The sequence below is a fragment of the Schistocerca cancellata genome, chromosome 1, assembly GCF_023864275.1.
Source record: "Schistocerca cancellata isolate TAMUIC-IGC-003103 chromosome 1, iqSchCanc2.1, whole genome shotgun sequence".
NCBI lineage: Eukaryota > Metazoa > Arthropoda > Insecta > Orthoptera > Acrididae > Schistocerca > Schistocerca cancellata.
In genome coordinates, this window is record NC_064626.1 from 231655356 (window position 1) to 231678743 (window position 23388).

At 45.0% G+C, this 23388-nt stretch overlaps 1 protein-coding gene across 5 annotated transcripts in view; it reads left to right on the forward strand.

Moving 5' to 3' along the window:
- Positions 1–23388, forward strand: part of LOC126169737 (atlastin) — a 157061-nt gene that overhangs the window by 126658 nt on the left and 7015 nt on the right. For all 5 annotated transcript variants that reach the window (XM_049920669.1, XM_049920667.1, XM_049920668.1 and 2 more), the window contains one exon: positions 5228–5366. In XM_049920669.1, the coding sequence (XP_049776626.1) occupies positions 5228–5366 (139 nt within the window). The remainder of the gene's footprint in view (positions 1–5227; positions 5367–23388) is intronic.

Genomic DNA, 23388 nt, shown 5'->3' on the forward strand with positions numbered 1-23388 from the left:
ACTACTGTGTTATATGCACATGTCTGGCAACATCTTGTTGAAGTGTTCTGTGAAGCCATTCGTCCAGAGATGGTATGCAATTGTCTTCCCATGGGTGATGAAGCAACAAGAAATTGCCTCCGATGCTAGTCTCAATTGGAAAACTTTTCCAAGATCTGAATCACCACACTGGGTGCTCTGTGCTTCAGATGATGTATTTTACAAACAACTTCACATTCTCTGGAACACCAGCTGTCAGCATGGCTTTGGTGACAGTATAGCAGGTAAGGTAGTCGGAGCAAATGTTATCCATCGATTATCATTTGTCGATTTCAGGAACCTTCCCAAGATGTCAAATCCAGTTTAGTGGAATGGAACTGCTGTGGATGAGGATAGTACCAAATGCACTGGAGGAAATAATGGCCTGTGGTGCCATCATTGACATTCCTTGCAGTGGCTCTCACAGTGTTGAACGGGTCAGTAGGGACCTGGCCAATAATACCTTTGTCTGATTCTGTCCATGGTCTTCATGAATTCCAGGTGAACAGAAGTTGTTGGGGTGCGGAAATACATCCAGATATCTGGCCGTAGAACTGGGATGATGAGCAACCATTTCAATCCTATTGGATCATCGTTCCTATTATACAGTGCTCCGTTTATTATTGAAATTGTTTTTTGGTCAGTTCATCCTCCCTCTTTAAGTCTTCTATGGTTTTCAGCAGTGCAGTACCTTCCATTTGTACAGCAGCAATGTCATTTAAACTATTGGTGCCTGAAACTTCGTCCAAACTGCTGTATTGCGCAAAGGGTTCCTTGTAAAGTAGTTGGTGCCTTGTGTATGCCAGGTGACTAGAGTGAAGGATCCATCAGGACAACTGGAAAGAAGGGCACCAAGGCTTCAGGATTACTTCAGTGGTGAACAAAAGCACACGCGTGCTTTTGTTTACCACTGAAGTACTCCTGGAGCCTTGGTGCCCTTCTTTCCAGTTGACCGGATGGATCCATCACAGCAGTGAATGGTTTGCAAATAAATGTGGCCAGAACTAGCTGATGGCAGAAACAAGTGTAAGGCACTCTTTCTTGTGTGCAGAGTAGTTCATCTCATGGTTCCGGGTGTTCAGTGAAGTTGTTGCCATTTTCTGCACAATATTTTGATGATTGATCCAGCTACCTTCATCAGGTATTCAGAGTTCTGCTGTTACGTGTACTCTCTGGCAACCAATCTGATTGGAATCGTGCAGCACCTGAAGAGACAGCTGCATCAGTTGTTGAAATATTGTGTAGAGAATGAAAACAGTTAATAAGCTATTACCTTCTCAACACTTTCTAGTACCTTTCTCAATTTGCACTATAACTGCTCCTATTCCATAAACGCAAGTGTTGGTGGGAAGTTCTGTCTCCGTATTCTCATTGTCAGGCTGGGAAAGGAGATGATGATAACACTTGCTTAAGAATAAGGAAAGAACTTTTGTTCTCATCATTCCAGAAAATTTTTATATATCTTTGCTGTAGTTCTTGCAGCAGATTTGACTGGGTATGGAAGTCCTTTATGAATTGCCAATAGTACAACAAATTCCGAAACAACTTCTCACATCATGAATGTGCTGAGCAGTCATCACAGCATGGCAATGGAAAGATACTGTTCTTGGTGATTACCCCCTCCCCGCCCCCCAGTCGTTGAGTCGATACACACCGTGTTCTGTCTTTTTCTTTGCAAGGACCACAGGAGAGGACCAAGGAATCTATGGAGGTTCAGTGAAGTAATCTTGCAGCATCTTCCTCACTTCTTCCTGGATCACCTGTTTGGATGATGACTCTAGTTATGATTGTTGGGTAATTGATGGATGATCCTGAGTGTTGATACAGTGTTTCACCATGGACCATTTGGTCTGTCTATACTCCATATCAAATTTGAAAGCATCCAGAAGTTGACTCAGAGCTGCTATCATTCGCCTATGTTGTTCCTTGGTCATGCCAGAGCCTATACACAGTTCGATAATAGCTTTCTCCCCTACTTTCGTCTATAGTGGTAGTGGAGCACAATTCTTCATTGATGCCAGTAAGTGCCCTTCCTGGAATTGTTTGGGTGTTCCTGTGCACGTACCTTTAGAGATGAGTTCTGGTTTCTCATGCCAGTTAATTCTCCTTGACCATCTACAATGCTTATGATTGTCACTGGTTGTAAATTTCTTTTGTGAACCTGCTTCACAGTTTAACTCAGTATCTTGATTGATGACTGGAACTTATCTCGTTGGTGATGGTGGGTTAATAATGTCTGCAGTGCCAAACAACCAGAACTATCTTTGTTACGTGTGCTTGTTGGGATAGCTCTGATCTGCCGCATTCTATTGCTGTTCGTGATGCTTATAAGAAGTCCCATCTGAGATTTAAGATTATGATGCCATTCTGTTAAAACAACAAATACAGAGGGCTGTGTTATGTAGCAATTTTTGGAATACACATTCCTGTCAGCTGAATGTATTTCTCATTTGTGACTTCGTATCACAGAACATGGCCTTCATTAAATGATAGTAAGCATTGGTCATTACAGAAAAGGGAACCACTGAGTTGATTAGTGCCTGGACAGGTTGGCCTTTGATGATGATGATGATGATGATGATGATGATGATGATGATGATGATGATGTCAGTGAGATTCCCTGACATCTTGGTGACTGTTGCCCATGGAGAATTTACATCTTTGGTGACCTCACTTCATAGATTGCTTCACTTAGTTTACATGAAGTTTGTGGCTAGGCAAATTGCTGGTACCTTTGTGTGGCATCAGGGAATGGCTACAGTGTGTTGTTGATGAATGGCCTCATCCATGATACAGCGATAGGCTTCAACCCACAATTGACTGTAATCATCTGCAGTTGTCTGGCACAAATAGAAATGTTGTGATGGTTGATGTCTGGTGGCATAATTGTTGTTTAAAGTGCATTCTTTTTCTGAATTAGTGTACAATGTATCCAGGTTGGCCTCAGTGGAAATACGCTCCACACTAATGTGGGTTTCTCCAAATGTCTGTTCTTTTACGGGGAGTCCGACTTGGCATAGGATTTGGGGTGTGTGTGTGTGTGTGTGTGTGTGTGTGTGTGTGTGTGTGTGTGTTGGTCGGGAGCTGTGTTGTTTGATATGACTGGAGCATACATCAGAGTTGGCAGAGTCCATGGGCTGCTATCTCTGTTTACCTGCTCCATCAGTTCCGGTCGGTGTAAAATACTGTACGTCTTCTCTCACTACCTGGTGTGTGTGTGAGTTGAGGTTGTGGTCTTCCACAACTTCCATAAAAACTGCAATCGGTGGTCGGTCATACTACTTTCGTCTAATTATTTTCTGTTTCACTTAATCAGTGTGTTGGCACCACTTAATAAATTCCTCAGTTATTGTGACATCCTTTAAGAGAACTTGTCTTCTGCAGCTCCTTCCATCAAGGGTGAGATTTTGTCCAGTTCTGTCATATACAATGTCTGTTCAAAAAATTTCGGAACTTATCCAAAAAAAAAAAAAAAAAAAAAATTCTATACATACCTCTTACTTATTGTGCATGGTCTCCTTTGAAATACTCTTCTGCACAATTGATACCCTGCTCCCAATGCTGTTTCCACTTCCGGAAATGGTCTTGGTACGCCTCTTGCTGGATAGCGCGACACACAGTCTGCGAATTTTCTTTCATCTCAACTATCCTTGAAAATCGTCATCGTTGCAGTGGGGTCTTCAGTGTTGGAAGTAAAAAAAAGTCCACAGGGGCCATACAGTTCTCTTAAGGAACATCTTGTTCTCAATAGTGCGATCCAAAAGCTGTTCGCAGATTGTGAGGCAAAGATCTTTCTGATATTGCCTCATGAGCTATAGGACAAACTTGCAGCATGCATTCAGGATTTCATGACAAGATCCAGCTGAAATGTTACATTCTTCTGCAATCTCTTGGACTGTCAGTCTTCGATTGGCACACACAATTTCATTGATGTTCCTGGCATGAGTGTCGTCTGTAGACCCCTGAAGGGCATCCTGAACAGGGGTAATCTATAACTTCTGCCCAGCCATTTTTAAACCATGTGAATGATTCATAACACAGAGTATGCCTTAAGCACTCATCACTGTAGGCTTACTGCATAATTTGTCACCTCTCTGTGAAGGTTTTCTTGAGTTTCATCCAAAATTTAATGCTGACATGTTGCTCTTCAACTCTGCCATCTCAAAATTTACAAATTGTAAGACACAACATTCTACTCAATACAGCACTGAACAATAACTAACAGACATACAACAATGAAACTTCCAGCAGTTACACATTAAATGTAGGCATGTGCAGGGATGCCAACTGTGGTTCGTTCCAACACATCATTGGTGTGAAATTATGAAAGTTCTGGAATTTTTTGAACAGACCTTGTGTGTGACATTGGGCAAAATATGTTGTATGTAGGAATGTGTTGTTTTCCTATGATGTTTGGCCCTGTTATTTAATAGTGCTTATTGCCAGTTGACGCCAAACGTTTCATTAAGTTCGACCTGGAATTGGAATTTATTTAGCTTGTCATTATTATTCTTGATAAATTGCTAGGCTGTCTCATCAAAGTAAAAGTACACATTTGCCACACACATCATTTCATCTCATGTGTTGTATTTGATGACTCAGTTGAATCCTTTCAGCAATTTCTTTGTTTTACCAGCATCTCCATAGAACAATGATGGATGCCTGATGTGCAGCTGACTTCCACTAAGGCATACTATTTGAACCATAGCTTACAGCAATATTCCTCTTACGGCCACTGTTTTACTGCCTTATATGTACATATTTTGGCCATCTTCCATGATGTATTTGTGGTATTATAATACACACTATGATTTCAGAAATAGCACTAGTGTAAGAAACTTAGTTCATATTTAGAATTAAATTAATAGTTCATGCTACAGTGTTCTGACAGATGCCACAGATTGACTTAACAGCTCTTGGGATGTGATCTCTTTTTTGGCCACACATACAGACTCCATATGACTAATATACACATTACTCATCTTCTAAAAAACACCTAAAATAAATTGTAATTCTTTGTCAACCTTTCAGTATTTTAATAAAAAATGCTTCAGTAAAATTTTACTTAATTACCATAGTATGCCACCTGTATTTCTCACATGTTAAGGATATGCTATTTTTATACTGAACAGCATTTGAATCAGTGCAGGAAGGATTTACTTATTTTCTATAATAATGATATGATACAAAATCTTTTTTCCCCCTCCAGATTTCAAAGAAACAACACCCAGAATTGCAGTCACTACGACAACACATAAGGTCGTGTTTTTCAGATATTTCATGCTTTCTTATGCCTCACCCAGGACTGAAAGTCGCCACACATCCTGAATTTGATGGTAAACTTTCAGGTGAGTTGTTATATGTAAACATATAATGTACAGCCAGTAGCAATAAAATAGTGATGTGATAGTAAGCATAACTGTGTCCATCTAATTGTATAGTAGTCCTTGATACATGTTTAGGTGAAACATTTTTGAAGGAAAAAATACATTAATAAAATTGTGAACCATGAGACAGTGATATGAACACAAGAGAGACAACGAGTTGTAGGTGCTAAATACTGTGTTGTGTCCTGCCACTGCAACAGACAGAATATCAATAACAGTTGTGATGTCTTCATATGGTATAAAGCTGGATGCATGTCTTCATATGGTAATGTTGGATGCACAACTACTTGGTGTACTATGGATAATGGTATAATGTACCCCAGGCAATATTTCCTGTAACTGCTCATGTTCTCTCTGTAGGTCAGCAATTAACCTTGCTGGCAGCATTAAAACTTAAATCCAAATGCATATATATAAAGCACCAGCTAACAAATTGCATAATTATGTAGGCACAATATCTGCATGGTGCAAAAAGTGTCAATTTACCCTAAACAATAAAAAGTGAGAGGTCCTCCACATCAGTAATAATTTAAAAATTAAAGGTTGTAGATGTAATTAAGTACCAGGGGGTATTAATTACAAATAAGTAAAACTGGAACCATTTCATAGAAAAGATCAATGGAGGGCTAATGAAATGCTGAATTTTACTGCTGGAACACTTAGAAGTACCAAACAGATGTACTAGAGAGATTGACTATCTTCTTCTGGAGTATTTGGTTTGCAGTGTGGGATTCATACTTGGTAGGATTTGTGGAGGACATAAAAAAGCTCAAAAAAGGGCATCTTGTTTCATTTTATCACGAAATGGAGGAGACAGAGCCGAGTTGGGATGGCAGTCATCAAAACAAAAATAGTTTTTTACTGCGGCGATATCTTTCCACAAAATTGCAATCGCCCCTTTCCTCCAAATGACCAGATTCTGAGAATCACTCTCTGTGTTAACCCGCAATTCATCTTTAAGCAGAATAGTACCTCATCTTTAAACAGAATAATACTCAGATAAGATAACTGCTAAGTCGTGTAGTGTTTTGTTGAGAGAGTACTGTTTTTTGTAAGCAAACTCCGCATGGTATGACAAGTAAATATAGCTCTGAGACTATTGCAAAAAAATGGGAAAGATGCTGTATTGTTATTGTTTTCTTCATTACAGTCAAATGATTTGTCCACCTCAAATCCTCTCCACAATGATGAGACGACACTACTACCACTTCACACTGAAAGGAGCTGGCATCTAATCTACTAAGTATTTTGTCACACAAAATGTCATCCAGTTCACTGTGCTATATTGATTTCCTGCTACTATAGAACCATCTTTAGATGCACAAACCAAGCTGTCAGAACCACTATACCCAAGACATTAACCCACATGGATGTTGCCTGAGCAATTTGACATACCATTCATGTCAAAAGTTTCTACCTAGCAAAGTGACTTAGCGGTTAAGGCAATAGACTCGGATTTGGGAGCACCGGGGTTCAATTTCCCCTCCAGTGTTCAAGATATATGTTTTCCATGGTTTTGCAAATTGAATTAGGCAGATACCAGTAGGTTTCTTTGCAACGAACATGACCAGTTTTCTTCCCCAATCTGAGCTTCAGTTGCATCTCACATGACTTCATTACTGGTGGGAAATTAAAGCCTAATGTTCCTTCTCCACATGTTTCTGTGTTGCCCCACCAAAATTTAGTCCACGTGGTATCTCCACAACTTTAAAAAAAGATTCGCTCATGCCTTCACTTATGGTCATGGTTGTAACACTTTTTGTGATAATTCTTCTCTCTTCTAAAGATTTGGTTGTTTTAGGGCAATAAATATTTTATTGTCCTAGGTTGACAACTGTTTATCAAATTGAACAAGTGCTTCCAAGTTGTGTTTATAATATTTGTTAAATATTTTAATGAATTAATAGGTGGAGGGTGTGAATATGATTATTCTCACTGAAAATGAGTGTATTCGTTTGTAGTTTTGCAATAAACGTCTGTCAGTTTGTCCAGCTTACTAGCAAGAAATTAACAGTTACCTTGCAAAATAACGCAGAAGACCACAAAATGAAATTATGACCTTTTCGGTATTATTATATTCACAATGATTATTGTACACTGCTTTAAAAACTCAGATTTTTGTTTGTTTTTTTTGGGGGGGGGGGGATATTCTTAATCTACTTTTCAGGCGAAATTTTCTTCTTAATATAAATTTTATGCTTTGCACAGAATCACTGTTGTGCAAATTTCATAAACTTTGCATTTTGTAATGAAGTATCACTTTTTAATCTTTCCTATCTTCACCGTGTCATTTTGTGTTCTCGAGTAAGAATGAAAATTTTACGTCCTTACCAAGATAAACAATTTTCCACTACAATAATGGAAATATATTTTCCATTGTTATTTACCTTGAAATAGTAGCCCACACCACATTCTCTCACATTGACCATTTTGTTGGGTGCCACAAAGTGTGATGTCGTGAAGATGTACATGTGAAAAAGTAAAGGCTACATGCTGCTTATATGCAGTTACTATCAAATTCATGTCATTGTCTATCATTGCATAAGAGATCGTGAAAGTCACGGTAAAGGTATAAGTAGGCAGCCTGATAAATAAGTTATTCTCTGTTTTGAGAAACAAATTGTTACCACAAGAACAGATGAAAATTCACAAGAAAGTGGTGCATCCCACTGACTTAGTAAAATAATTAACCCATTAAATGCTGCCAGCATCTGACCTTGCCTGTTCTGGTAACAATCTATTTGTGAAGTAAAGAGCTCCCCAACTTTATGTGAAAGCTGTAAAATTCTCTCACCCAGTCCTTCTTCTTCTTACTTTCCAAGATCTCTATGGTGCCAGCACTTTGCCTTCAGGATGGGCAATCATTTTAACAGATAAATAAGTGATAATTTTTCTCTCTGATTACCCGGTTCCCTATTAAAAGCTGTCCTACCTGTCTGCTTAAGAGAGATGATGTAACTGGTGGTTGATGTATTAACCAATGAAGGCCTATCAGTGTAGCCCATGGTATGCACAACTGCGGTTCCCCCCTGCGGGTCCGGGGATTAGAATAGGCCCGAGGTATTCCTGCCTGTTGTAAGAGGCGACTAAAAGGAGTCCATCCCTCTCACGGGGGTAGTTAGCGCCTGCGTCCGGAGACGGACGGTTCCACGACCTATAATCGTGGTCTTTTTGGTTTTTCACTTCTCGTTTCTTCCTTCCTTTTGTTGGTTCCTTTCTTTGCTCTTCTCCACCTCACTGTCTTCCTTACTCTTTCCCTTGACTTCTCCTTGCCTTCTCATTGCCTTTTTCTCCTTGCCTTCTCATTGCCTTTTTCTCCTTGCCTTCTCATTGCCTTTTTCTCCTTGCCTTCTCATTGCCTTTTTCTCCTTGCCTTCTCATTGCCTTTTTCTCCTTGCCTTCTCATTGCCTTTTTCTCCTTGCCTTCTCATTGCCTTTTTCTCCTTGCCTTCTCATTGCCTTTTTCTCCTTGCCTTCTCATTGCCTTCTTCTCCTTGCCTTCTCCTTGCCTTCTTCTCCTTGCTTTCTCATTGCCTTCTTCTCCTTGCCTTCTCTGGTCTCCGCCTCGGCGTTTGAGACAGTCTGTCCTCTTTCTCCCTCTCTCTCTTCTTTTTCCTATCTTCCTTCCTCCCTGTGCGTGCCTGAAGGCCGACCCACGCGTTCGCACGCGTAGCCGGTGACGGGGTAACGCGTAAGTCCCCGCCCTGGGTAGACATATAAGGCACGCGCGTACCCCCTGGTAAAGGCCAGGCCCGGGGAGGGGTGATTGCCTGAGCTGATACCTTCTGACCATGCCGATTGGTCCCTCCGTCTGTTTCTCGGGAGGTGTGACCTGAGGTGTAAACATTCACCTAAGGCGGGAGTGCCCTCTGAGAGGGTCCCCACAAGGAAGGAGCGCGCCATTGGAGACGCTGGCAATCATGGGGGATTCCTCCGCAATGGATTCTACTCCATCTCTCTCGACTTCGACCCAAAAACGGAAATGTGACCAGCCAACAGTGACAAAAGTACTACCGCCTGCCCCACAGTTCCTCGTAGTTTCTCGATCTGAGGACGGAAAGGATTTTTCCTCTGTCAGCCCTTTCGTTATTCAGAAGGGCGTAGATGCCATAGCCGGATCTGTCAAATCTTGTACCAGGTTGCGTAACAGCACCTTATTACTCGAAACTGAGAGTGCCTTTCAGGCACAAAAACTGCTTCGGGCCACCCTCCTGTACACGTTCCCTGTCCGTGTGGAGGCCCACCGAACTTTGAATTCGTCTCGTGGTGTAGTCTATACTAGCTCCCTCGACGGATTGACTGACGAGGAGCTTCAATCTTTCCTCGCTGAGCAGGGCGTGACGGCTGTCCATAGGGTCATGAAAAAGGTCAACAATGACCTTGTACCGACCCGGACACTTTTCTTGACCTTCGATAGTGTTAAGCTGCCATCGCGCATCAAGGCGGGCTACGAGGTTCGCCCCTATGTCCCGACACCTACGCGCTGCTACCAGTGTCAGCGTTTCAATCACACTCGACAGTCTTGTTCCAATGCGGCTAAATGTGTCACTTGTGGCAGGGATGCCCATGAGGGTGACTGTCCACCTCCGCCGCCTCATTGTGTGAACTGTCAGGGTGACCATGCCGCATCCTCCCGCGACTGTCCTGTCTATAAGGAAGAACGCTGTATCCAAGAAATTCGGGTCAAAGAGAAAGTGTCCACCTCGGCTGCTCGCAAGCTATTGGCTAGTAGGAAGCCCACGCTGCTCCCAGCGGGGAAATACAGTACTGTCCTCGCCTCTCCTCGGACTACCCGGGAGGTAGCAACCCAGACATGCGATCTGACCTTCAGCACCACGGTCGTCCGTTCGGCCAGTGCTAAGATCGCGCGGTCGACGTCTCCTCTTCCTCCCATCACCCCACGGACACCAGCCCCTTCCTCAGCTTCTGCTAAGACGAAGACCCCGAAGTCAGATGCACGGGCCTTCAAGAAGGAACCATCCCGTGCAGACTTCCTCCGTACCTCGACCTCCCAGCCTTCGACCGGTACTTCCACCAAACGTCCTTCCAAAAAGGCGCATAGGAAGCACAGTTCTCCTTCTCCGCCACGGCGCATCTCTTCTCCTGCGCCACCCAGCGGTTGCCGCCCCAGGCCGTCATCCGTTTCGCCTGGCCGCACTGCTGGTAGCCGTACATCTGGCCGTTCACCGGCGGAGGAAGCTCCCCCTCCCGGCCATCCTCCCGAGATGGCCGATGACCCTATAGACCCAATGGACAATGACTGTCCGCCTACTGATAGCGGCGGCAGTGCTCGCTCGAAGCCAGGCCCTAAGCGGCCTTCGAGGTGACCCCTTCTCTCATCTTCCTTTTCTTACGATGGCACTTATTCACTGGAATATTCGCAGCATTCGCTCCAACCGAGAGGACTTGACGTTGCTGCTCCGCTTGCACCGTCCGCTCGTCGTAGCCCTCCAGGAAACGAAGCTACGCCCATGCGATCAAATTGCCTTGGCACACTACACCTCTGTGCGTTTTGACCTACCCCGTGTGGTAGGTATCCCAGCTCATGGAGGGGTTATGTTGCTGGTCCGGGATGATATTTACTACGATCCCATCACGTTGCACACCGGCCTGCAGGCAGTTGCCATCCGCATTACTCTCCCCACTTTTACGTTTTCCATTTGTACCGTTTACACTCCATCGTCATCTGCCGTTACCAGGGCAGACATGATGCAACTTATTGCTCAGCTACCTGCACCATTTTTGTTAACTGGAGACTTAAATGCCCACCATCCCCTTTGGGGCTCTCCAGCATCCTGCCCGAGGGGCTCCTTGTTAGCCGACCTTTTCAACCAGCTCAATCTTGTCTGCCTCAATACTGGCACCCCTACTTTTCTTTCGGACACATCTAACACCTATTCCCATTTAGACCTCTCTATATGTACTCCCCAACTTGCACGCCGGTTTGAGTGGTATGCACTTTCTGATACTTATTCGAGCGACCACTTCCCGTGTGTTATCCATATCCTGCAGCATACCCCCTCTCCGTGCTCCTCTAGTTGGACCATCTCCAAGGCAGACTGGGGGCTCTTCTCTTCCAGGGCGACCTTTCAGGATCAAACCTTCACAAGCTGCGATCGTCAGGTCGCACACCTCACGGAAGTCATTCTCGCTGCTGCTGAATATTCCATCCCTCACCCTACTTCTTCTCCACGTCGCGTACCGGTTCCCTGGTGGACCGCAGCATGTAGGGACGCTTTACGTGCTCGTCGACGTGCTTTACGCACATTTAAACGCCACCCTACAGTGGCGAATTGTATAAATTATAAACGATTACGTGTTCAGTGTCGTCGTATTATCAAAGAAAGCAAGAAAGACAGCTGGGCTGCTTTCACAAGCACCTTCAACAGTTTTACTCCTTCTTCCGTTGTCTGGGGTAGCCTGCGCCGGCTATCTGGCACTAAGGTCCACTCACCAGTTTCTGGCTTGCAGGTCGCGAATGATGCCTTCGGCCGCTTTTTCGCAGAGGTTTTGAGCTCTGCTCATTACCACCCTGCCTTCCTCCCCCGCAAACAGGCAGAGGAGGCTAGGCCACCTAACTTCCGCTCCTCGAATTGTGAAAGTTATAATGCCCCATTCACCATGCGGGAACTCGAAAACGCACTTGGCCGATCACGGTCCTCCGCTCCAGGGCCTGATTCTATTCATATTCAGATGCTGAAGAACCTTTCTCCTGCGGGTAAAGGTTTTCTTCTTCGTACATACAATCGCATCTGGATTGAGGGACATGTTCCCGCATGCTGGCGCGAGTCTATTGTTGTCCCGATTCCTAAGCCGGGGAAGGACAAGCACTTGCCTTCCAGTTATCGACCTATCTCGCTTACCAGCTGTGTCTGTAAAGTGATGGAGCGAATGGTTAACTCTCGATTGGTTTGGCTGCTCGAGTCTCGACGCCTACTTACCAATGTACAATGTGGATTTCGTAGGCGCCGCTCTGCTGTTGACCATCTGGTTACCTTGTCGACCTTCATTATGAATAACTTCTTGCGGAAGCGCCCGACCGCGGCTGTGTTCTTTGATTTGGAGAAGGCTTACGACACCTGTTGGAGGGCGGGCATTCTCCGCACCATGCATACATGGGGCCTTCGCGGTCGCCTCCCTCTTTTTATTCGTTTCTTTTTAATGGATCGACAGTTCAGGGTACGTGTGGGTTCTGTCCTGTCCGACACCTTTCGCCAGGAGAATGGGGTGCCACAGGGCTCAGTTTTGAGCGTCGCTCTCTTCGCCATCGCGATCAATCCAATAATGGATTGCCTCCCAGCTGATGTATCAGGCTCCCTTTTCGTGGACGATTTTACCATCTATTGCAGCGCGCAGTGTACACGTGTCCTGGAGCGCTGTCTTCAGCGTTCTCTTGACCGTCTTTCCTCCTGGAGTGTCGCCAATGGCTTCCGTTTTTCTGCCGAGAAGACAGTCTGTATTAACTTCTGGCGCTACAAGGAGTTTCTCCCACCGTCCTTAAGACTCGGTCCCGTTGCTCTCCCAATCGTGGAGACAACCAAATTTTTAGGCCTTACCTTTGACAGGAAACTTAGCTGGTCTCCACATGTCATATTTGGCCGCCCATTGTACCCGTTCTTTAAATGTCCTCCGTGTTCTCAGTGGTATGTCGTGGGGAGCGGATCGAACCGTCCTACTTCGTCTATATCGGTCGATCGTCCGCTCCAAGCTGGATTATGGGAGCTTCGTATACTCCTCTGCACGGCCATCCATCTTACGCCGCCTCAACTCCATACAACATCGGGGTTTACGACTTGCGATCGGAGCATTTTATACCAGTCCCGTAGAGAGTCTTCATGCTGACGCTGGCGAATTGCCACTCACCTACCGGCGCGATATACTGCTTTGTCGGTATGCCTGTCGGCTACTGTCAATGCCCGACCATCCGTCTTATCGTTCCTTTTTTGACGACTCTCTTGACCGTCAATACGGGTTGTATGTCTCTGCCCTGCTACCCCCTGGAGTTCGCTTTCGTCGCCTCCTTCAACACCTTAATTTTTCACTCCCTGCAACCTTTCGAGTGGGCGAGAGCCGCACGCCACCTTGGCTCCAGGCTCAGGTCCGCGTTCACCTTGACCTCAGCTCGCTCCCAAAAGAGGTCACCCCCGGTTCGGTCTACCACTCCCGTTTTTTGGAACTTCGTTTGAAGTTCATCAACATGACTTTCATTTATACAGATGGCTCTAAGACCAATGACGGGGTCGGGTGTTCCTTTATTGTCGGGGCACAAAGTTTCAAATACCGGCTCCATGGCCATTGTTCGGTCTTCACAGCTGAGCTCTTTGCCCTCTACCAGGCTGTTCTTTACATCTGCCGCCACCGACATTCTGCTTATGTCATCTGCTCAGATTCCCTGAGCGCCATCCAGAGCCTCAGTGATCCGTACCCGGTTCACCCTTTCGTACACCGGATCCAACGCTCTCTTCAGCAGCTGGTGGACGTCGGTTCTCCGGTTAGCTTTATGTGGGTTCCTGGCCATGTCGGTATCCTTGGGAACGAAGCTGCAGATGCCGCGGCCAAGGCTGCGGTCCTCCAGCCTCGGACAGCTTCTTGTTGTGTCCCTTCGTCCGATTTTAGCGGGGTCATTTGTCGGCGCATCTTATCGCTGTGGCATGCCGATTGGGCTGCACTTACTGACAACAAGCTTCGGGCCTTAAAACCTCTTCCCGTGGCTTGGACGTCCTCCTCACGCCCTTCTCGGCGGGAGGAGGTCGTTTTAGCCCGGTTAAGAATTGGACACTGCCGGTTCAGCCATCGCCATCTGCTGACGGCTGCGCCGGCGCCGTTCTGCCCATGTGGGCACTTGCTGACGGTTAGACACATTTTAATGTCCTGTCCAGATCTTAACACACTGCGCCTCAATCTTAACCTGCCAAATACTTTCGATGCCATTTTAGCGGATGACCCACGAGCAGCTGCTCGTGTTCTTCGTTTTATCAATTTGACAAACCTCGCTAAGGACATTTGATGATGTTGTTTTTTAATCCTATGCCTGTCAGTCTGTCTTTTATCGTGTTTTCCCTTTTAGTTGTTGTTGTCAACTTGTGCCTCGCGGTGCATTCTTAGAGTAGTCAGGGCGCTAATGACCATTGAAGTTGTGCGCCCTAAAACCACAAAAAAAAAAAAAAAAAACTGCGGTTCCCATTTCTCGTCACCAATGTGTCAATGCTAAACATATGCTAGAGCAAATTGGCTTTAGACATGGGAAGTTCTCTGGCCAAATTTTGAACTTATTTCTGCGTATTGTAATGTACTTTGGGAAAAGATTATTATTGATATAGATTCTACTGGCTTGCCCGACACCCGTGATTCAGGAAATCACAAAAAAACTGCTGCAGAAACATCAGTTGACAAAGGATTTCTGTTTGCATTGTTATTGTGATCTTCCTTCAGAACCAGAAATTATTCCTCCTTGCAGGCCCAGGGGTTAGAATAGGTTCAAGGTATTCCTGCACATCATAAGAAGTGACTAAAAGGAGTCTCTCACCTTTCGGCCTTTGTGATGGTCCCCTGTAGGGTTTGACGTCCATTTTTCAAAATTTTCCCGAAGAGCGAGCGAGTTGGGGAAGGGCGCCTTACATGGTGCATCGTGTCCATTGTACATTGAGATCTTTAGCCCACTTCCTCATCGTGGCATTGCAGTCCCCCCTCAGCCTCCATCTCTTGAGCGAGGACACCTTCCTGGGTGCGTTTTCTTCCACCCACTATGCAGTGTTGTTTTCGGTGCCAACAAGGATCATGGAATTCTTTGCACCTCATATCCAGCACAGTAGCCAGTCCGTTGTGGTGGGACCGCCATGTAACCTGTTGGTTGTAGCCCCTTGACTACACAGGGATCACTCTGCTGATGCCTGTCCCGTTAACTCCCCAGGTATGCCAAGGAGTAGATGCCTGTCGCCATGGGGCATTGGGACTCCCGCCAGTGGCCATCCTGCCAGCTGGCTTTTGCTGCGGATGGGTGACACCCGTGGGGAGGTCCCCTGGTCGGAGTGGGTAGCATCAGGGCTAATTATGTGCGATGAAGTGTACCACGTCATCACTTGCTGGTGATCAAACACCAGCAGTCTCTAAGCGTTCCAAGTCTCAGGACAATGCAAGGGAGTTTGGTCCTAAATTGTTCACCTCCCTGGTCACACCATGGGAGTAAAGCCAGGCTAAGGATGGCAGCGAACCTTATTCCTCCCGGTACCTCGTATGTAAGAGAGCTGATGGGGACTCCTTTGTCTTGATGAAGCCTCAGTTTTTTGTAGAGCATTTAGAGGACAAGTTTGGGGAGGTGGAGGGCTTGTCCAAAATGTGGTCAGGTTCAGTCTCGATAAAAACATCCTCCGCCCACCCATAGTTATTACTCACTTGTGATAAGCTGGGGGGTGATTCCGTTACCATCATGCCTCATAAGAGCTTAAATATTGTCCAGGGTATTATATTCCACAGGGACCTTCTTTTGCAGTCTGACGACGAGCTGCGCACCAACTTACATCGACAAGGAGTTCATTTCGTCCGGCACATCCTTCAGGGTCCGAGGGATAATCGGGTTGCCACTGGTGCCTTCATCTAGGCCTTCGAGGGTGACACATTACCCGAGAAGGTCAGGGTGATGGTCTACCGCTGTGATGTCAAGTCATATATATCTCTCCCCAATGCAGTGCTTTAAGTGCTGGAAGTTCGGCCATATGTCTTCCCGCTGTACTTCCAGCATTACATGTCGAGATTGTGGACATCCATCCCATTTCAATACTCCTTGTGCCCTGCCTCCCATCTGTGTCAACTGCAGAGAGCGTCATTCCCCTTGCTCACTCACTCACCAGACTGCAGAATTTTACAGTGAGAAAGGAAAATCATGGAATACAAGACCCTGGACCAACTCGCCTTCACTGAGGCCAAGAGGAAAATTGAGCGCCTACATCCTGTGGCTATGACCTCCTCTTATGCCGCCACTGCGAGAACAGTTGTAGCCCCATCAGTTTCACGAGTTCCAGTCGGCTCTCAGAGCTGGAAGACTACACCTGCTCCCTTGATGATGGGGGGCACTTCTCTCCCTGTTGCTCCCGCACCACCTACCTCAGGAGCACTGTTGTCCCAACCATCGGGGACACCAGTCCCCACTTCTCAGCTGGAGAAGTGTAAGTCAGCTGGTCGTAGGTCATCACGCTCATTCTCAGTCTCAGAGACTGAGCCAGTGAAGTCCTCCCAGACAGGGAAACCCAAGGAGCTGCGAGAGAGATTCAGAAAGGAGACCCCCAAGACCAAGGGAATTGCAGTGGCACCCACACCACCACTGTCTATAAGCTCTGTGTCTGAGGATGAGGTGTAGGTTCTGGCATCTGCTGATGACCTAGATCTCGACAGACCCTCAGACACAATACATATAGCCTGTTCAGGAAATAAGTCTGTGGCAGCAGGTGACCCTGAGGCGTCGACTACCTCATTGAGTATTTCATGCCTTCCCAGTCTCATGATCATGTCATCCACCAGTGGAATTGTGGCGGTTTTTTCCACCATCTGGCTGAGATATGGCAACTGTTAAGCTTTACACCTGCTTTCAGTATTGCCCTCCAGGAAACATGGTTCCTGGCAATACGGACCCCTGCCCTTCATGGCTACAGGGGATATTACAAGAACCATGGCAAATATGACAGTGTGTCAGGTGGACTTTGCGTCTATGTCCTGAACTCTGTATGTAGTGAGCCTGTGCCCCATCAAACCCCTTTTGAAACTGACTGCAATGTATCTCTCTCTCTCTCTCTCTCTCTCTCTCTCTCTCTCTCCCTCTCTCCAGATGGTGTGGTACCCCTGAACGTATTCGCTGCACCACACATTTCAGTGTGACTCACGGTAGTTACTTGGCCGTTGATATATCAATTTGCAGCCCAGGACTCCTCACATCTATCCACTGGAGAGCACATGATGACCTGTGTGGTAGTGACCACTGCCCCATATTCCTGTCACTGCCCCGGCATCATGCCCACGGATGCCTACGCAGATGGGCCTTAAACAAGGCAGACTGAGTAGCCTTCACCTCTGCTGTCATTGTTGAATCTCCCCCACATTATGCCATCAATGTTGTGATTGAGCAGGTCACTACAGCGATAATTTCTGCGGCGGGAAACACAATCCCTCGTTCTCTAGGGTGCCCCCAGTGAACTGAGGCAATTATAGTGTGTCTGTGAGCTCTGCAGCGACATAAGCAGCACCCTTCCCCCAGAACACCCAATAGCCTTTAAGAGGCTCCGCACCTGCATTCGGCTGATTATAAAACTGCGTTTTGGGAGAGGTATGTGTTTACCATTGGGTGCTGTATGACACCTTCCCAAGTCTGGATGAAGATCAGATGTCTCTTTGGGTACCAGACCCCAACAGGTGTCCCTGGCATTAACATCAATGGCATGCTATGTACCGATGCAAACACGATTGCCAAGCACTATGCTAGAGCCTCTGTGTCGGAGAACTACACTCAAGCCTTTCGCATCCTCAAACGGAGGATGGAAAGGAAAGTCCTCTTCTTCACTACACGCCATAGTGAACCGTAGAACACCCCATTTACAGAGTGCAAGCTCCTCAGTGCCCTTACACATTGCCCTGACAGTTCCTGGGCCGGATTGGATCCACAGTCAAATGATTTAACATCTCTCGTCTGACTAAAAGTGATATCTCCTCATCATCTTCGAGCGGGTCTGGTTCAATTGCGTCTTTCCATCGCAATGGTGGGAGAGCACAGTCATTCCGGTGGTAAAACCCTGTGAAAATCCGCTTGATGTGGATGGCTATTGGTGCACCAGCCTCACCAATGGAGTCACATGGCCTACTGGCTCCATGTCAGGGCAGCTTCCACCAGGGTCTCCGACACCCACTACTGATTTTTATCCAGAATTTCCTTTACCTCTATACTTCCCTTGTCCAAATTGGTGCCTCCCATAATTCCCCCCATATCCAGGAGAATGGGGTCCCGCAGAGCCCTGTATTGAGTGTATAACTATTTTTTAGTGGCCAGTAATGGTCTATCAGCAGCTGTAGGGCCATCTGTCTCACCACCTCTGTATGCAGATGACTTCTGCATTTCGTACTGCTCCACCAGTAGTGTTGTTGCTGAGCAGTGCCTACAGGAAGCCATCCATAAGGCGCAGTCATGGGCTCTCGCTCACCGCTTCCAGTTTTTGGCTGCTAAGTCGTGTGTTGTGCATTTCTGTCAGCGCCGTACTGTTCATCCAGAACCTGAACTTTATCTTAATGATGATCCATTCACTGTAATGGACACATATTGATTCTTAGAACTGGTTTTCGACGAGTGATTGACTTGGCTGCCTCACATTTGTCAGCTTAAGGGGGAGTGCTTGTAGCACCTCGGTGCTCTCCGCTGCCTGAGCAACACCAACTGAGGTGCAGATGACCCTACGCTGCTGCACCCTTGTTCAATCCCGCCTTGACCATGGGAGTCCAGTTTACAATTCGGTGGCACCCTCAGCATAGCGTTAACTCCACCCAGTGCAGCACTGTGGTGTTCGCCTAGCGACGGGAGGTTTTAGAACGAGTGCAGTGACCAGTGTCCTTGTGGAGGCTGGAGTCCCTCCATTGTGGATCAGACATGCACAACGGCTCGCCAGTAATGTTGCACACATTCATAGTCCTCCTGAGCGTCCGAATGACTGTCTCCTTTTTCCCACCTGTGGCAGTTCATCTCCCACATCGGCGGCCCAGGTCAGGGTTCACGATTGCAGTTCGCATTTGATCCATTCTCTCCGAACTGGAGTCTTTCCCTTTACAATCTCCCCTCCAGGTCCATTCATGTACATCTCCATGGCATACACCTCAGCCGAAGTTTCGTCTAGACCGTTTTGCATGGTCTTACGGACTCCATTAACCCCGCCACTGTCTGCTGTCATTTCCTCTTGATTCTTGACATGTTCCGGGGCTCGAGTGAAGAAACGCTTGAACATCATTTATCTAAGAAAAGTGACTGCCTGAGTGTAAAATGATTTTCATTCTAATATCAAACATACCCACCAGAATATAAACCCAATTTATCCACACAATATAGCTATTTTTCATATATCATTACTTGAGTTACAGTTGGCCACCGTGTCACACTCGTTAATGATTACAAACTTGATTCTTGACCTGGTAAAATGTTTTCTCTGGAAGTACAGATGTACGTCTGCAGGGTGTATACGACCCGGGAAATCCGGGAAAAACGCGGGAATTTTTTCATCCGGGAGAAAACCGGGAAAAACCCGGGAATTTTTCGGAATTTCGGGAATTTCTCATTGTTTTAGCTTTCAGTTAAATTTTTGTAATTTTGACTGCGGAATAGATTCTCTAGCAAAGAATGTTATTATATCCTGCTACTGCAGAATGATACTGCAACAATAAAATATAAACGAGAGGGAAAAAAATAAAACTTTAGCGGCAAAGGAAATGTGCAATTTACATCAACAAAAAACCGTGTACGCACAAGCGTCTGCAAATAGCAAAAATATTTCAAATGCCGTAGGGCGCAGACTGTAATTCTTCGTAACAATAAACTGCATGCTATGAGCATGACGTCACAACTGTTCACATTAGGTTCGTTTGACCAATTGCCAGCGGTCTATTGCGCATGCGCATTTGACTAGTGTATTAAGCAGTACCTTCTCCCGCTACTTGAAGTTTGGCTGTTAGCTGTATCGGTAGTAGCAGCAAGCAGCCAAATGCAAACGAGAAAAATTTTTCCGCATGCCCTAGCTGCCAGATTCACGCTTGCACTGAGTTGTCTGAGTTGTAGTGGGGGGGTTAACCTCCACGTTAGCCGTGTTAACGTTAAGTGATTTCGCTGCTTCTCTTCGTGTACAGCTCCCATGTCAAATGAAAACAAAACGGATTTCTGTGGCCGGGAGCTATCAAGCGAATTAAAATACATTCACATAATTACGGAGGGCAAAAATATATTATTAATTTCAGTTTTCTGATTTTATTTTGTTTCCGAGTTAGTAGCAGCCAGCATTTGCAGAACAGTGAAGTTATTTTTGCAAGTTTGCTAAAGAAATTTGGCTTTATTAATCTTTGCGCCGAGGCAATCATTTTATTTGAAACGAAGTGTTTCATTCTACAGTATTGGCTAGTTCCAACTGTTCACTGAGTTTCAAGTGCAATTTCAAGTGCACGTCATCATCTTCTGCCATATATGGCATTATGCCGTAATAATGAACCAAAAATGAGATCGTAGAGCACTGGTACTCCAAGAAAATTTACATCCCAAAAACCACACTGAAAAGCTTAATATCAGATGGGACCTACTTCATTGTGAATCTGGAAAAAGCCAATTTGCACTTCAAGCCGAATTATGCATTTTAGTATGGTTTACGAAATTCCGATGCTCTTTGGAGTATCCTCTGATGCACTGTTTCTTTTATGGTGTAATGCAAGCTCTCTTAGTGCTTTATACACACGAACATACGGGCTTCCTACACCACTGCAGTTGCGCACGCACAATAATGCCTGTTTTCTGGCGCTCTCTGGCAACTGGTAAATCGAACCTATTTCTAACAGTCTCCGGGTAGTATTACGAACGGTAGTTAGAAAAGCATTACTTTCAAAGTAAATTTCTTTTTACGCAAGATGAATTGTGTTACGTGTGAGAAAGTGGGATGGATATCTAAATCACAGAGCGTTCGAAACTGAACAGTTTGAGGACCAGCCACTTACAAGAATTTGGAGCCGAGACATTTATGTCATAATTTTAAATTTTTCTGGCACATTTGTGTGATGTGTCTTAAAGTATAACACACGCTAAAAAATATCAATATTACATGTGAAAGCTTAGGTTCTGTTGTAGCGTGTTAATCTTAGAGAGTAACAATATATGTGAAAGCTTAGCTTTTCTTGTAGATATACGGTACTGTGTACATTAATGTAAACCGTTAACTTTTCCTCTTGCGTGTTCGCGCTATGTAACCAGTGATCTTGCTATTGGCTGACTATAACACGTGTCATATGCTCTGAATAGCTGCTGTCAAAATGATTCAAATGGCCCTGAGCACTATGGGACTTAACATCTATGGTCATCAGTCCCCTAGAACTTAGAACTACTTAAACCTAACTAACCTAAGGACGGCACACAACACCCAGCCATCATGAGGCAGAGAAAATCCCTGACCCCGCCGGGAATCGAACCCGGGAACCCGGGCGTGGGAAGCGAGAACGCTACCGCACGACCACGAGATGCGGGCATAGCTGCTGTCATCGGCTGACGAGATCTCGTGGCTTGAGATATGACTCGCTTACAAAAGAACATCGCAACCTCGGTTTCAACGCTCCGGAAACTAACGCCCTGTGTTTGGTGCAATTCGCATTTATACTTTCGTAATACGAAAATATGCAACGTATATTTTGCTGCAAATCAAAGGTCTTTCCAAAACTTCTCTCCTTTTTTTTTTTATTAAGTCTCTCCAAACCTTCTTTGCCTCGTCTTTTCTTTTTCCGGGAAGTTCTATGCGATTGTATAAAACGTTTACCATTCAAAGGATTGATAAGTTTTACAGTTCCGAGGGAAAATCTACTGAAAACCTACTGTCACTTAGAACAGAAAAAGTGTATTTTCGCCCGGGAAAAAGCAAATTTTTTAAACGGGATATCCGGAAGAAATCCGGGAATAATCCGGGAATTTTTTTTCCTTGTCCCCGTATACACCCTGGTCTGGATGCTTTGTCCTCAAATGATAGCAGTCTGTAAACACCACCTTTGTTGTGCTTTGACTGTTGCTGTATATCACATCGTACATTCATTGACAGAGATCAGTTGCAGCTGTTGAAGCCAGAATGCTTCCTGCTCTGTCAGTGTCACTGCCATGTATTCTGCATCTGCCATAAAAAATGCTACATCTCACTATTTACTTGAATTTCAAGTAATTTTCTGGAACCAAAAAATGCCTTTGTCACAGAAACATAGTTGTAGATGTGTAGTCCAATGAAGACACTTTGAAACTCCTTTCATAAGAAACAAATGTTGGTTTCCTAGATCATTGCAGTGGAAATTGGATTGTGTCACTTTCACAAGATATGAAAGACATTCTATTACTTGTCTGTAGGGTATGTTGCTATTTCTTCCAGTAGGGCTTTTTAACAGATTTTGCATTCACTTCAGTGGGAGTTCTCACAGGTCCGATATTTGACGTTAAAAGTAATCTAATAATTCACTGATTTATTTCCTTTATGTTTCATGATGTCTTATTATTTTCATGCCAACATATTGCTTCACTTTATCAAAACCTTTCATCTGAATTTTCTCTTCATCTTTTCTTTACTTTCTAGTTTGTTGTGTTGTTGTGGTCTTCAGTCCTGAGACTGGTTTGACGTAACTCTCCATGCTACTCTATCCTGTGCAAGCAAACAAACTAAAAACAAAATTTCTAGTTTATTTCATGCAAATATTGGTATACTAATATCTCCACACACTATAAGGAACAAAATTACTAATTTTTCAACAAAATAATATAAGGATCAGATATGCCTTTTTATAGTCCTGTTTCAAGAATCATATTATTCAACTTGAGATTGCACTTCGGTTAACCTGCTACAGATCATACGGTTGTCTGTAACAAACGTAACAGGTTGCCTTCTGAGCACATCTCTGGTTGTGACTCATTAATTTTAGAGGCATTGGTGTCCCATTCCCTGTAGAAAATGGGGAGGGGAGAACATACCAAATCTGAAATACTGGTTCTGCACTTACTTGTGCACTAAGCAGGCATCCTAGTTTCCTCCTTTATTCCATTGTTTTCTGTCTTTCACTCTTTTTGTTTCCCAATTTCAGAAATTCGTTCCTTATATTTTTCCCTCCATTTGTTCACTATTGTGCCTCATGTTGGCCTCTTCCCCCCCCCCCCCCCCCCCATAGATACTTAATATTAGTTTGCCTTGTCATATATTAGACTCATTTATCATGTATAACACTTAACCTCTCAGGGTTCCAG